Below are 17,014 nucleotides of genomic sequence, written 5' to 3'. Positions count from 1 at the left end.
CTGTGTTCTTTGCTTTCTAATGTGAAAGCATAGAAGTTAAGTAAAATTAGTAGAAAGCTGTGCCAACACAGCTTAAAACAAGTCTCTAAAGCCTTCACCCTCTTTCTACTAGAGACCACTTACTAAGTGTTAACTCTTAACAGCTATTGTAAATGTTTGGAGCCATTCCGAATAATGATAAAATACAATTTTAAATTGTCAGTGGTTGCCTAGGTATTTTTAGCCATTCTGATCAATGATTTCTGGAAGAATTTTTTCAGACAGCAACTATAATTACATGGCATTTTTTAACAAATGTGTATGAAAATCCTTGTCTCACAAAATTGCTTTTAGAAACCAGTGAGTAAAGAGAAAAGAAAATGGTCAGCACATTGTTCTAATTATTCCTGCAAAGGTTGTTTTCTGTTTTTGTTTTTTGTGTTGTTTTTACTTTCTTTTATCCTTCCCCATCTATTCTCCAACCAGCTTTACAATAAAATTTGATTCATTATTAACAAGTTTATATACATATGTATGTCTTATTTCAATCGCATAATTTTTAAACTGTCAAACATTATTTTATATTCATTTTAATATTTTTTTGATTTTATTTTATGCCTGATAATCTCTTGAGTGGAATTTTTTAAAATATTTATCACAATATTTTTATTTCTACATCAGCAGATAAACTATTCAAGTCAGACTTATACAAGCCTATTCTCTCTCAGAATATTGGCAAGTAAAGAAAAAGTTCTGCATCTTTCCATAAGGTATTATTTCCAGTATCTCCTTGGAATCAAAAAGTAAGAGAACTAAAACTGACATCTAACTGTCCTAAGCAAAACTGTCCTACATACTTTTTCCGCCTAATTTCTTTCTTTAGGCTAATGAACCATGTTAATTGTGTCATCAATGCAGTCACTGTGCCTTCTCTGAAGTCAATGTGACTTTCCCATTTTTTATCGCTATGCCTAATAACTTTTCAACATTTATGTAGTACTTTCCATATCAGAGTACAGTGTAACCTGATACTTTTGAATGGGCACTGATTACAAGACAAAAGAACACGCAATTCTAATATAGAAACAGGAAGTGAAAGAGCAAATTGATAACTTTTAATATGGCAACAGACGTATGGATCTCCCAACAGTTAAAACAGTAGTATAAGGGAATCATTTGCCTTCCTTTGCATCATGGTGAGCACTTACTACAAGATTGAAAAACAAGCAGTAAAATTTGGCTTGTCCCTCCTTGGGCTTACAGAGGGTAGAGACATTTACATCTTCACTGTTCTGTTGTTGTTGTTTTTAACTAAAGCACTGACTTTTCAAATGCTTCCCAGTGGAAGCACAGCATTCTAACTGAATAGAACTTTGGAAGAAATACAACAGGACAGTATTCCTAGTTAAGTCAGAGCAAACTTGGATCTAAGTAAGGAAAAAAAATCTTCGAATATAAGTTTAACATTCTGTTCTTTCAAAAATATTTTTTTCACAAATGTAAGATCATGTCTCATTTTTAAGTTCTCTAATTTCTGTAAAGAAATGGAGAATTCTACACTCATGAGGTATTTTTCTGTCTTTAACTCTGGAAACATCCATATAAGTCAGACAAAGAAGTAGAAAAATCTGTAGAGAAACACTGCATTTCTTTGCTCTTTTTTTTCTTTGCATTTCAGTCATTCTGAAACCTATGCCCTCTTGTGCAACCTCAACTCTAATATGTTGACAACACCAGATTAGCAAGGGATGGGTTGGGAATGAGAGCCCACTCTTACCCAAGTCAGGCACACCCCTGTCTAGCCTCCACTTTGAGAGATGACCATGGGTAAGGGTTGGCATACTATACCTATTCTGGAACCACCCAAAAAACGTGTTTTTATTCACACTGGAAGCACATTTCACAGGTATCAAACAACCAAAAATTTAAAAGGCAGATGGCACAGAAGTTTTGAAAATTATCTATCGAAAGAGACATGTCATCAGCAAAGAGTGTGGGGGTAAATTGCACAGCCAATTGGAAAACACTTAGCATTGCCTGGTAACATTGACCATGCACATATGCCATAACTGTCAACTTCACTCCCAGAGCATCCTGTCACCATATGTACGGCCATTATGACAGCATAATTTGAAACAGCCAGAGACTGGAAACAAGACTGTTGCCTTTATCGGCTAGTGATCCTCCTTTTGTTTTAGGAAGGCATACTGGCCACAATCCCTTCTTAGATTTCAAAGCAAAGTCTACTCTGTGCAAGGATACTTGGATCTGAGGCGTCATTTACATCAGAACAATTTTATGTGTTCATGCCTGGTGAACAGAGCTATGTATTTCTGCTTGATCATTTGTTACGACTCCTGAACTCCCTTAGGACCTCTCAAATGCCTCAACATGGCAAGGAACAATTGTGGTCTAAGGAAAGAATTAACACAAAGGCGCAGATGATGATAAGTACTTTTTTCTAAAACAATTATCATTACCAATACCTAGATCGATAGTGAGGTGAGGTTTATGGTTTTCTATATTTTGTTAGACCAGATTTCTCATAGAAGTTTTAATAGCAGGGATAAAGAATTGTTTAGGTCCTTAAAGAGTTAAAAGAATTAGAATAAAGCTATAATAAAGGGACACAGCAATGTGAAAGGAAGAAAAGTTTGGAGTGGAAAGAGAGAAAATGCAGAGAAGCCATTTCTAATAATACAGACCAGGCTCTAATGAGAGACAGTAGCAAACTTCTGACCATTCCCACCTTCGTGCTGACTCCTTTCGACCTAGCCCCTCCTCCTCAAATCTTCCTAGCTGCAATTCTAAGATCACTAAAGGTAAACCAATAATGTTAACTTGAAATCAAGTACTATATTAGTCCAGAATGCTTTTCCTTAAAGATATTTAGTGATTATATGCTATTTATTTTGATTTGCTTAGGTAATATAGGTGTTTACGATACTGGTTAATGGAAATCTATTTGTATTATTGAGCTCATAAATTGGGCTAAAACTTCCAAAGTAATTTCCTTTCAATAAGTATTCCAGAATAGCTTTCATAATTAATGCAAAGTGTCTCACTCAGAGAAGAAGGTCAAACAGTTGATGTGAAGTTATATATATATATATTGAAGGATTTTGCAAAGCCTGAGAAATGCTGGCTAGGTATTCCCTGAATCGTTACTTACATTGTGCTTTGTGAGATTTGAAATATTAGTCGCTATTGCTTGCAGCCAGTCAATGCAGTCTTCAGCAGACAGGCACTGAATAATCCCACTGCACACCCCGTCCACAGCAATGACTTGAAAGGCATTCTGCCTGCAGATGTTCAGAACAAATCAGATCAAAACGTCATGTCATAGATCTATTTGCAACTCTTAATAGTATCAGCTGAAAAAACTAACTTTTCAAACAATATAAATACCAGCCTTTGAATCCATATTTATTTACCTGAATTTATAGATCTGTTTAAATAAAACACTGAAAATCAACCCAAAAAACATGTAATTTCAAATTAGTGGGAACCATCTTTAGATTCAAATAACTACGGAGAAACTAACTTTTAAAACCTGTGATACGTAAATGAAACAGAACCTAAGAAATTTTAGATGCATTCTTTTCCCACTTTGCTATAACAATATGCATCGTTTACTTATTATTTTGGCTACTATTTTCTCCTCTTAACATTTATCAATGCATCTTCTGACTTATAACAGGAAGATCGCAAACACAGGCAATAAAATATTAAGCATGATATCAAAAAGTCACTTGCTGTCCACATGGACAAAGTGCTTCCACTTTGGAACTTATTCTCAGTCTGTTCATCTTCGCAAAGATGACCTCCTTTCTACGTCTGAATGGCCATGCTCTCCATTTGCAAATTTCATTAACATTAAACTTTTTCATCAAATGCAGTAATCAGTCTATGCATTCTGACAGTCTTTTACTGATTTTTGTTTTTGTTGTTATAGATAATCAAATGATGCCTTTTAAAATTGTTCACAAAAGTGCTATTGAATTTAAAAGTGCTCCCTGCAGCTTCAATGACTTTTTTTTCCCCAGCCTCTAGATATTGCAATGTTTAGATATAAACTTAATGGACAGGAATAGATAAAATCCCAAAATAAATAGAAGCCAGCCAAAGTCTCATGCTTGAGAATCGCTCTGTTGTGCAACACAATACACAAAACTATATCTCAATTCCAGCCAATGACGAAGTAATAGAAAACTTCTGCAATTCAGTATTCAAAATGCGATGTAAAATGCATAAATGTATATGTTTTCTCCAAACAAACATCTTTCCTGGCTCTTCTACTAGACATTTGTGGATATCAAACATGAGTTTATTCCCCAAACAAGAAAAACCCACAGAGCTCAGGTCTACTGGTAGGTCAACAACACTCTGCCTTCCTGTCTCATAACTAGGCACATGGTAAGGCATTTGGCATCCAGGGCTGTGAGGGTTCAAATTATTAATATTTTTAGAGAAACTGGCTCTCATCTTCTTGACACAGCACTTTATAATGTAACAGGGCCAGCATGGTAGCTCACACCTGAAATCCCAGCACTTTGGGTGGCCGAAGTGGGCAGATAATGAGGTCAAGAGATCAAGAACATCCTGGCCAACATGGTGAAACCCCATCTCTACTAAAAATACAAATTAGCTGGGTGTGGTGGTGCACACCTGTAGTCCCAACTACTCGGGAGGTTGAGGCAAGAGAATCACTTGAACCTGGGAGGCAGAGGTTGCAGTGAGCCGACATTGTGCCACTGCCCTCCAGCCTGGAAACATAGCAAGTCTCCATTTCAAAAAAAGAAAAGAGGGACATGCTCGAATATGCTTTCTTTTTTTGTTTTCTTTTAAAAATACATTAAAAGAATTTCAGAAGTATAACTATTGTCCATCTCTTTGAAATAAAGTTAGTTTGAATTTGTGACAGGATACACATTGAATGAAAAGACTGTTATAATCTCACATATTTTTAGCTTTAATTCTGAAGTTTAATGATAAGATGTTAATGATAAGTATTCAGACAGAAATTTAATCATCCATAGAAAATGAGAAATAAGTGGAGTTTAGTAATACATATTTCTTTCTGCTCTCTGGTTAATATAACTGTTGCTTCATGTACCATAAATTAAAGCATATCTTGAACATAGTAGTCTTGTCTGCTCAAATGAATAATAGAAGCTAGATATCTTTAGCAGATGAAAGTCAACACACTTATATCAAATCTGCAACCCATGTATTTATAGATGTTACATAGTCCCTACATAGAATAACTCTGAGGGGCTGATCTTATATAAACCTAGGCTTATAAGTTAATACATATCACTTTTTACATTCGGTTTCAACTTTTCAAAATTGATGGATACCCTTTTATGAACGTAATTTAAATACTTAAACAGTTTCTTTGATTACCTATGACCTCTTATAGAATAGGCTAATCATAAACATTACAGTTATCTGGGGCCTCTATTGCTAAGTAAAGAAAGTTACTCACTTAGCTGTGCCTCAATTTCCTCTAAAAATGAGAACAGTAACAATTTGTGTGAAGATTTAAAAAGTATTTTCTGAATAATTGGTGGATCTAAATACTTTAATATACAGCTGAAGTTCTATGTACGATATTCCCCTGAATAGTCATCCATATGGTCTTGATTGCAATATTTCAGTGTTAAAAGAAAATGTCTCCACAAGAATTATTGTCTCATTAAGCACTAGGGAAAAACTGCGGTGTTTTTGTGTGTATTTGTGGCTTTCAAAAAATGCAATTATTTAACTCAAGATAAAATGTAATAGTCAATCTTGTCTTATTTAATAATATTCAATATTAAATCAATAGACTCCATTACCCATTAGCATTATCAGACATTAAATTTTACAACATTTATAGTAATCTTATGGATATCCAGACAAAATTATGTGTCTATATAAGTGTCTATGTTACATATAGAATATATATTCTGATATATATATATATATATATATATATATATATATATATATATCTGAATAGTTGGATAGTCTGAAGTTTTTTTTTCATTCAGGCTCAGTTTTCCACTCTCCATTTGTAAAGTTTTCTAAAGATTCTTGGTAATTGCTCTGGCAGTAAAATGTATTTTCAAATGTTGGCCAGTTTCAAAGTAGGTTTATTCATTCATTTAAAATACAAATTTTAGTCTTCCTTGAAGAAAAATATACTGCTCACTATCAAATTCATGAATAATTTTCAACCTAACATAAGCAATCAAATAAATATACATCATTTCTAGTTAGTATAATGAGTCCTGTTTTGATTCAGTGTTGATTTTACCCCACATGGGGGCGTGTACTTTCATGCACAAGGAACAGTTGCCAAGACTAAAACGTGCAAGTTGGGAGTGGCTGGAATGAGCATGAGTTCTAGGAGTTCACCGTGGAAAAGCAGGCAGGCTCAGAATGAGGTGGGCTTAAAGTCTGCAAGGGACCAATGCTGACCTCAACATAGAGGACCACCATGCCTAGATTTGTGTGGCTTGGGTGGTCCTGTTACACCAGTGAGAAGAGGACTATAACTGGTCAAACATGAGGTGATATTCAATGAAAATAAACATATACTGATGAGAGTGAAGATGGAGCAACTTAGTTCACCTAGTTGTGCCTCAATTTCCCCTAAAAAATGAGAATGATTTACAGATTTAACAGTGATTTGCTGAGTGCTTGGTGGATCTCAGTACTTCCACATATGGCTGAAGTTCTACATATAATTTCTCCCTTAAAGGCATTTCGAAACGATGTGATTCAGTAACTGCTTTGTAAAATGAATTATAAAGGCGGGAGTCGAATTAAAGCTACTCCATCATGTTGGGCTAAGCAGTGGAATGGCTCAGTTGGGGCAGATAAGGGAAAACAAAATGCTTAGACAGAAGATAATTAATCCAAAAACAAACATCTGAGGCATGAAAAGCATAGCATATCCAGAGAAATATGGATTGTCTGGCATATTGTGTGTGGATCAGAAGAGGCAAGCTATGAAGCTGGTGGTCACACGAGGCGTAAGCAGTGATCACTCAGAAATCTTGCTGCAACATGTCTCCCTGATCCTGAGGGTCAGGGGAGCCAGTGGAGACACTGAAGCATTGGAGACAAAGGATCATGTTTATATTGTAGAAATGTCTCTCTGCGGGGTGAAGAATATGTACAAAAGTGAGAATAAAGTCTGAGGGAAGTTGGAAGGGTATTGCAACACGCAAAATGATCACTGAGAAAAGTCTGTCTCGCAGAGTGGCCCTGTGTGAGTGGAAAGAATATTGACTCATTGACTTGATTTCATTATCACTTAATTGGTGGGAGAATGTTATTGAAGGAAAGGAAGAAATAAGAAGAGCCCTCGGGTGTGTGATTTCTGCATCTTCCTCTGTCTTACTGAGTGTGATCCACACACAGGAGGCCTGAGTTGCTTCTGCCCTGTGTGCACTACCTGGGTTCACTGCCTTGTCATCCCTTTAGTTTTTCAGGCACAAGGCCAAAGCTGTTTAGGTACATCAGGAGCTTTTGCAAGTTACTTTTTGTGACTTATTTTCCAGACGTTAACTTCACCAATTGTTCCATGAGTTGAAATCACATCCTCATCATTCCTGAAATAAGTCCTGCACTTTATGCATCATTCCTTAAATAAGTCCTGCACTTTCTTTCTCCCCAGTACTCCTTTGTCTGAAACAGCATCTATGCTCCTTCAATATCTCTGAGGTCCTTGCAAGTCAGTTAAAGCCATGAAAGTCTCCACAGATTCTCTACTCATGAAATGAAGAAGGGGTCACATATCCTGCACACGTCAAGCTGTATTCTGAAGATTGCAGACTGGACTTCTTAGCTCCTGAAAAACCTGTTAAAAATACCAATTGTGGGATTTCTACCTGTCAAAATCCAATTCAAATTTTAAGACGTTAAACTCAGATGCCATCTATTCCATGCTATTTTCTATAACCCATGTATTTGAACTGAATCTCTTCCACTTCAGTGTCCTTAGACTTCCTGATTTCTTTATTGCAGCACTTATCCTCTGTAGTATTAAACATGTTTTTGTAACTGCTGAATACTATTCGATCTTACCAAGCTGCTAGCTCCTTGAAGGAAAAGCCATATATGCTATTTGATACCTCTCCTAGCATTAGCACGGTGCTTAGAGTCTTTAATCTGTAAGTAAGAAACAAAATCAAATGAGCCCATCTCTACTTTGCTTTAGCAATCCCCTGCTTTTGCTAACTTGATAACTGATATCATCCAAGACAGCTCCACGGCCAGACTTGAATTCTCACATTTCTGTTCCTCAACTATAACCTCTTCCTTTCTATCACCACCAAATGATCTCATTTCCTTTCTGATCTTTCTTAGCCCTTCCAATTACCCTGATCTTTCTTAGCCCTTCCAATTCCCCAAGTCCATATATCTATTCAGGATCTACTTGCATTGCCTAGGCTGAGTTGCCCGTTCATCCATGCAAATTATGTGGTTATTTTTCACTTTCGAATTTCCTATCACTGTGACCTCAGCTACTCCGATCTTACTACTTCCCAGCCCTCAAAAACTCCACTTTAACTAAACGAATACCCTTTTCTTCCTGGCATGGCAGGATTCCCTGGCAAAAGTCATAAATTTTGTCTACTTTTTTATCTTTCGACCCTCAAGGCAGCAGGTATTACATATGCAGATGCTTACCTGGCCAGCATTTTATTTTTCTCTTACTGGATAATCCTAGTCACAATAGCTTTTCCATAATTTCTCTGTCCTTCTATTCCTGAATCCTGCCTATCTCTAGGAGATTTGAAGCAGACAGCATTGCCAAGCAAATCGTGAATATCTCACGACACCAGGAGAAGCACTACATTTTATATCTTTAACATATTTTTGGTTAAAATTTATAGGCTTTAAAAATATATATAGTATCTGATCAAATGTAATTTTTTATTCTGTGACTAAAGCCTACCAGAATACACATAATTCTTCAAGGGTTCTTCCTTCCTTCCTTTCTTTCTTTCTTTCTTTCTTACTTTATTTCCTTCTTTCTTTTCAATTTTCCAAGACATTCAAACACTCTTGAGTACTGTCCTCTGGCTGTGGCAAAATTAAAATTGATATTAATGAATGGAATCATATAATTAAATAAGTGTGTCATAAACTGGAGAAATGAAACAAATAGTGACTCTTAGGCAAGATAATTTGCCCTAGGTTGAAAGAAATATACAAAATTGATTAGGATTGTTCAAAGGAAGTGTGGGCTTTTCCAAAGAGAGTTATGTATCTTAAGGGGATTATGGCAGCTTCTTTTTTAATCCGACACAGAATTGTGTAGGAACAAGTAAAGGGGTTTATGCCAAATGAAGAAATACTTGCATGACTAATGGAGACGGTCTTAAAGGTATTAAGTTAAAAGATTTTTTAAAACCATTTATTGTTCTTGAGCTACATTTAGACCAGTCCTTGTGGACCTCCTGAACAGACTGTGAAAGTGGAATGCAATCAGTTCAATTTCTGTATCCTGTGAGAATCATCAGGATGATGAAGCTGCAAGGGTAGCTGCCGCATCAGATATGCGTGCTATTTCTGTTTACAAGCACCTTTGCCATTGAGTCTTCCTTCTCCGCTGGGCGAGGTGGCTCAGGCCTGCAATCCCTTTGGAAGGCCAAGGTGTGCAGATCACCTGAGATTAGGAGATTGAGACCAGTCTGGCCAACATGGCAAATACCCATCTCTATTAAAGAATACAAAAAGTAGCAGAACGTGGTGGTGGGTGCCTGTAACCCCAGCTACTCGGGAGGCTAAGACAGGAGAAGTGCTTGAACCCAGGAGACAGAGATTGCAGTGATCCGAGATCGCGCCACTGCACTCTAGGCTGGGTGACAGAGTGAGACTCTGTCTCAAAAAAAAAAAAAAAAAAAAAAAAAAAAAAAAAAAAAAAAAAAAAAAAAAGTCTTCCTTCTCAGTTAGTAACCAACACTATGATGTGCTTAAATTTTATATTCCCTTTTCCTCCTCATCACATTTTATGAATATACTCTTACACATTGTGCTCCTTTCTCTACTGTGAATATCTTTCTTCTAATACAATGTTTTTTCATTAATTTGCTTCTACAATTGCTCTATCCAAAGCCACCACAGATTAATCGGTGTTTCTCAGTTCTTTCAGTATTTTTTTCTGTAGTTGGTACAATCAACCTTTTCTTCTCCTTAAAACCCTGACTGAAACATCTGCTATGACATCTTTGTGTCATAGTTCTTTCTTTGTCTGCCTATCTACTTTTTTCTGCCTTCATACATTCACTAATTGTGCTTCCTCTTCAGAGCCCCTGAAATACACATTCCTAAAGCTTCCCCTCCTTCAATGAGCAGCCATAAATTCAGTATTTATGGTAAGCCACTTTCATAATTGGCTTTAATGTTAGAGGCCCGTTTGCTAAGATTGTTGTGCTATTAAAAGCACCATTCTCATAACCACTAAACTTGCCCACTGTTCAGATACTAAACATCATTTTCTGGCACCAAATCGGTCACCGTCTGAAACAACCTCACCTGAAAGTAAAAAGTGTGTGCTCTCTGGGAGAAAATTATACATTCTACTGACATTTGATAATTTTAAAAGTCCAAAAGCCTACTTTCAATACTACTAATTTCAATATTATTCCTCTTCATAGTGTTTAAGAAGCATGCAGTAGATTATAAATCCACCTAAAGAAAAAACTAAGAGATGAATATTTTCATTAAAATATATTTAACAAATAGTTATTGAGTACTTTCAGCCATAAAGTATGCTAAACACTGAGAGTACTCCACAATTTTATGCTTCTCAAACTCATATATATACATAACAGACGTATATAATGCTATACAAACTCACACACACACACACATATTTACATGCTTCTTTTGCATATAAAGAAAATAAAGCTTGGAGAGATTAAAAGACCAGCCAGGTTTTATAAACTTCATCTCTTAGTCTAACGCCCTTGACAATGCAATATTATGCAATATTAAAACATGCCTCAAAATTTAAAGCAGCTATTTATATCTGAATAAGGGTCACTACATTATAATAAATATAAACTGTGTTATTACTGGTAAAAAATATCATGATGTTTTAATTTATATATACACAATAGTACATGACTACACAAATTGGTTGCAATTGTGAAATTGAAATTATGGGCTATGGGAAAAAAGCAACCAAGAAATAATACTCTAAATTTGTGCCAAGATAAATAATTTTTTTTATTTGTAATCGTGGACAGCACTATTCATAATAGTCAAAATGTGAACTCATCCTAAGTGTCCATCAGTGGATGAATGCTAAAGAAAGTGTGGTATACATTAACTACATTCGCACATATGTATACACATATATATGTCTATGTACGTGTGTGTGTGTGTGTGTGTGTGTGTGTGTGTGTGAGATAGAATATTATTCATCCATGAATCGTGGGTAAATCACTTATTTACATTTTCTTGTCCCTTTCTCCTTTACTGAATCTGCTACCACTAGTCTGTGAGCTTTTTCAGAGAAAGAATCAAACACAATGTCTCCCACTTTCAGATATTAAATCAATATTGACTGAATGAATGAGTAAACAGTAAATTAGCTCTTGAATGTGAATCTCTATGAAATCCATTCTGAACAGTGATGTTCGTAACTGCTTATTTCCGTCATGTGTATTGAGTGTAATCAATTCAGTTGATGAAGCTGTTGATGTGCTGAATGCCATAAAAATGAAAATGTAAGGAGTCACCAGGACCCATTCAGACAGTTCCTTCCTCGTCAGAAATTTCTCTAGCTAAATGTCTTCAAATAATGGAACTGTATTTTTAAAAATTAAAAGGAAAATACATGTACACTTTCAAAAATATACATTCTTTTAATAGCAATATTAACAGAGCTCTTAAGGCAGAGGAAAATAGAACTAAAAGAAATAAATGAGGAGAAAGATTAAAAGTAGAATATATTTAAATAAATAGTTACATGAAAGCAATAGTAAAATATTTTGAGGTATCTAAAATGTGTTTTTAATTATATTCAAAATAAGCCACAAAATAAGAAAAAAAAAAAAAACAAGAAATTAAAGTGTCTTATGTTTCTAACATTTTCTGAAATTGATATAAATTGTGTTAAATTGTAATAGTTATACATATATGGCTCTATATCTATGGTAATGTTTAGGCAATAACTAAAACAATAACAAAAGGATGAATATATGAAAATTGAATAGAGGGAATAGTGAATAACAAACATTTCTAATTATTACAAAAAGTAAGAAAATAAAACAGCACAAAAACTAGTGTGTTGAGAAAAAGGACTTTGAGATATATGTTTATCTCAACAGTATAAAATCCAACAAATCAATTTTAAAATTGACAAAAGACATAAGCAGACACTTCACCAAAGAAGATATATTGATGGTGAATAAGTACATTTAAAAAATAGTTCAATGTCATTAAAATATGCAAATCAAGGCCACAGGGACATGTCACTCATGCCCATCAGAGTGGTTCAATAAAGCAACAACACTAAATGCTGGCAGAGATGTGGAGAAACGATAATTCCTACATTGTTGGTAGGATTGTAAAATTGGAAATCACTCCAGAGAGTGATTTTGCTGCTTCTTTAAAGACTAAATAGTATTATCATAAAACCCATTAGTTGCACTTTTGAGTATTTATCCAAAGAAATGGAAATGTATGTTCCCAAAAAATCTATATACAAATGTTCACAGCCTCATTATTTAGAATAGTCATAACTGGAAGCAATCTAGATGTTTCTTAAAAGCTGAATTTTTTAATGCACTAAATCTATACCATAGGATATCACTCAGAAATGAAAAGGACTGAACAACTGAAAAACAAAACTACTTGGAACAGTCTCCAGAAAATTATCTTGTGGGAGAAAAACAACAACAGCAACAACAACAACAATAACAAAAAACAGACATATAGACCAAAGGAACAGAATAAAGAGCCCAGAAATCAATTATCTCATTTAAGGCAAACTCATATTCAATAAAGGTGGGAAGCTTGGAGCAAGGGCGGTCACTTCAAAAAATGGTGCCAGGAAAACTGAAGATCCATGTGCAAAAGAATGAAACTAGACCCTATCTCTTACCATATACAAAAATAAAATCAAAATGGATTAAATACTTAAATCTAAGGCCTGAAACTATGAAACTGCTGGAAGGAAAGACTGGGGAATTGCTCTGGGACTTTAGTCTGAGGAAAGATCTTTTTGTGCCAAAATAGACAAATGTTAGTACATAAAAGTAAAAAGCTTCTGCACAACAAGAGAAAAATTAAAGTGAGAGACAACCTACAGTATTGGAAAAATATTTTCAAATGACCCATTTGATAAAGAATTACTGATCAGAATATATAAGATGCTCAAACAACTTGATAAAAAAATCTGATTTAAAAATCGGCAAAATATTTGAACAGACGTTTCTAAAGAGAAGACATATGTATGGTCAACAAGTATATGAAAAATTGCTCAACATCACTAATCATCAGAAAAATGCAAATCAAAACTACAGTGAGATATTTCACCCCAGTTAAAATGGCATATATTTGAAAGACAGACAATAACAAATGCTGGTGAGGATGTGGAGAAAGAGAAACCCTTATGCACTGTTGGTGAAAATGTAAATTAGTACAACTGCTACTTCAGAACAGTGTGGAGGGTTCTCAGGAAACTGAAAACTAGACTACCATATGATCCAGCAATATCATGAGTAGGTGTATCTTTTTTAAAAAGGAATTAATATATTGAAAAGACCTCTGTGCTCCTATGTTTATTGCAACACTATTCATAATAGCCAAAATATGAAATCAACCTAAGTATCCATCAGTGGATGAATGGCTAAAGGAAGTATAGTATACATTTATCCAGGCATGGTGGCTCATGCCTTTAATCCCAGCACTTTGGGAGGCCGAGGAGGGTGGATCACTTGACGTCAGATGTTTGAAACCAGCCTGGCCAACGTGGTAAAACCCCATCTCTAATAAAAATACAAAAAATTAGCCAAGCATGGTGGCATGCATCTGTAATCCTAGCTACTCAGGAGGTTGAGACAGAAGAATCATTGGAACCCAGGAGATGGAGGTTGCAGTGAGCCAAGATCATGCCATTGCACTCCAGCCTAGGCAACAAGAGCAAAACTCCATTTCAAAATAATAATAATAATAAGGAGTAGTATACATATACTACATTCATATATATATATATATATATATATATACACATATATATATGCAATAGAATATTATATATCCCTGAAAAAAAAAAGAATATAATTCTCTCATTTGTAGCAACATGGATGGAACTGGAGGTCATTATGTTGAGGGAAATAATCCAGGCACAGAAAGACAAGTATTACATGTTTTCACTCATAGTTGAGTGAGAGCTAAAAAAGTTGATCTCATTAAAATAGATAGTAGATTGCTTATTACCAGAGACCAGGAAAGTTAGAAGGGAAAGAGAATGAAGAGAAGCTGATTGATGATTACAAATATATAGCTTACAATAAGAAAAAAGGCCTAGTATTACATAGTTCAAAAGGTGACTATAGTTTAGAACAATCTGTTGTATATATTTGAAATAGCTGGAAAATAAGAATTTGAATACTTCTCACCTAAAGAAAAGATAAATATTAAGTTGATGGATATTGTAAGTATACTGACTTGATTTTTACAAATTCTATGAATGTATTAAATGATCACATGTTTCTTAAAACTGTGCATCTATTATGCATTGATAAAAATGGAATTAAATAAAGTTACATAGTAAGGTATATAATGTTCTCAATATAATGAAATAACAGAAGTGAAGAACAAATTATTAGTTGTCAGAGGTAAGAAACATGATGGGGAGGAGGGCAGGAGTTATGCTGGTGTAATTATGGAAGGACTTCCAGAAGGATGCCTGCAATGATGGAACTCTTCATACAAAAGTTGACTGCATTGGTGGATTCAGGAACATGCATATGTAATAAAAAATTTCACAGAAATACACACACACACACACACACACACACACACACACAGGTAAAATCTGAGTGGTGAATTTTGTCGGGTCAATTTCCTGGCTGGGATAGTGTACTACAGTTTTGCGATATGCTACCATAGGGATAATAAGCAAGGAGTAAATGAAAATACTATTTCCCATAAGTGCATGTGAATTTATAATTTTTTTCAAATAAAATATTTAATCATAAAAAAAACTAGGATTTTCAATAGAAAACAATAAGATGGTATAATAAAAAATATATCTGTAATTACATTAAAGCTAACTAGACTGATTTAATTTAATGACCAAGTTTGTTACTTTGGATTAAAAACAAAAAAGAAAATTCCAAATATATATATATAATATATAGGTGTATATATAATATATACACATATATATTTAATGCAGAAGGGGCACATTTTATACAATAAGACTAAGAAAGTTTTAACAAATAGGATGGAAAAATATACAAGTAGATATTAATAAATAGAAATCTGGTTCTTATTTATTCTAATACAGATAGAATAGACTTAAAGGCAATACACATTTCCAAAGGTACAGGACATGCCATAATTATCAAGCATCATACAAAAGAAATTTATAAAAATTCTAAATCTAATTGTATCTGACAACATAATTAAATATATACAGCAAACACTGAGTCGACAAAATAGAGAAATACACAAATCTACCATCATAGTGGGACACCTTACCAAGTTTTTCTAAAACTTAATACAATAATCAGAAAAAAAAATCATGACTGATGCAGAGGATCAGAGCTTTTAATGAACACGTATGACCTAGTTCAAATATGTACAACAAAGCACACACACACAAAAGCAATACTCATCCTTTACAAATGCATATAAAATATTTCCCAAAATAACTTATATGCTGCGTAAAATTAAGCCTCAACATATAACAAAGGATCGACATAATTCAGCATGAAATTATACTAAATAGCAATAGCAAAAATAGGTAATTAGAAAATCTCAAAATATTTTGAAATTTTGTGGTGTAGTTTTAAATAGTTCATAGATCAAAGAAGTAATTATAACAAAAAATATAAAACATCATTAAATGAATTTTTTTAAAACACATAAATATCAATACTTGTGAATGTCTTATTTTGGCCAAGACAGAGCGGCCTCATTCTTCTCAGATGCTTCCTGATGCAACTAAAAAACGTCACACATAACATGACAAAAGTATTGGAAGCTGCTGCAAGGTGAACAGTTAACCATGAATGCCCAGGGACGTTAAACTCAGGAATAAAAATTGTAAATTCAATTGCCTTGAGTTTTCTATTGCCTTCTGCATATCCTAGGCATGACCTTCTGAAGCCTCCAATCTGAACAGCAAACAGCAAGATTTTTTAAAATATGAAGGCTCCAATGAAAGCCTGTTACTCCTTTTCTTTAAATGACTAGAGAATGAGTACACTAAAAACAAAACAAAACCCTTTGGCAATACCTGCCCTAATCCAGTCAAGTGCCAATGGAACCATTGTCCCCCCGTTCCTAAGGTTTTCCGCAGGGCTTAGCAGGAAGCTGGTCTTCCCTTCTACACCTGAAAGAAGCAGGCTCCAGTTTCCCTGCCAGGGTAGTGTCGGTGGGGTGTCATGGACAGCTGAACCTTCATACTCAACTGCAGCAATTAGTCTAAATGGGCTTGTAGGAGATGGGACAAGTAAGTACTGTGCCCTTCCACGCTGACATGTGTGGTTCACCGAGGAGCTGAGTCTCTCCCACCATCGTCCCCACGGTGGAATGAGGTGGTGGGAGGTGGAGCTAGTTGTCCTCACCTATCTGCCCACTTCCTTCCTTAAGTCAGTAAAGTCTCTTGTGAGGCTTAGCGTCTACCTCCATTTGGTAGCAACCGAGCAATGTGAATGGTCCTGTCCATCTACCTTTCCAGGTGTCAGCAAGGTGCAGTAGGATACTTAACATATACACCCACCCATCCTCACAATACAACACAACGAAGAGATCGCCTGCTAAAAACAACAACAGCAATAACAAGAACAAA

The 17,014-nt window shown here is 34.9% G+C and overlaps 1 protein-coding gene across 3 annotated transcripts in view; it reads right to left on the bottom strand.

Moving 5' to 3' along the window:
• SNTG1 (syntrophin gamma 1) overlaps positions 1–17,014 on the bottom strand; it is a 756,922-nt gene that overhangs the window by 191,852 nt on the left and 548,056 nt on the right. For all 3 annotated transcript variants that reach the window (XM_074386645.1, XM_074386647.1, XM_074386646.1), the window contains one exon: positions 3,152–3,281. In XM_074386645.1, coding sequence (XP_074242746.1) covers positions 3,152–3,281 — 130 coding nt within the window. The remainder of the gene's footprint in view (positions 1–3,151; positions 3,282–17,014) is intronic.

This window comes from Saimiri boliviensis, chromosome 15 (genome assembly GCF_048565385.1).
Source record: "Saimiri boliviensis isolate mSaiBol1 chromosome 15, mSaiBol1.pri, whole genome shotgun sequence".
NCBI classification, from domain to species: Eukaryota; Metazoa; Chordata; class Mammalia; order Primates; family Cebidae; genus Saimiri; species Saimiri boliviensis.
The sequence above is the reverse complement of the archived record's forward strand: the minus strand, read 5'-3'. Positions and strand labels throughout refer to the sequence as shown.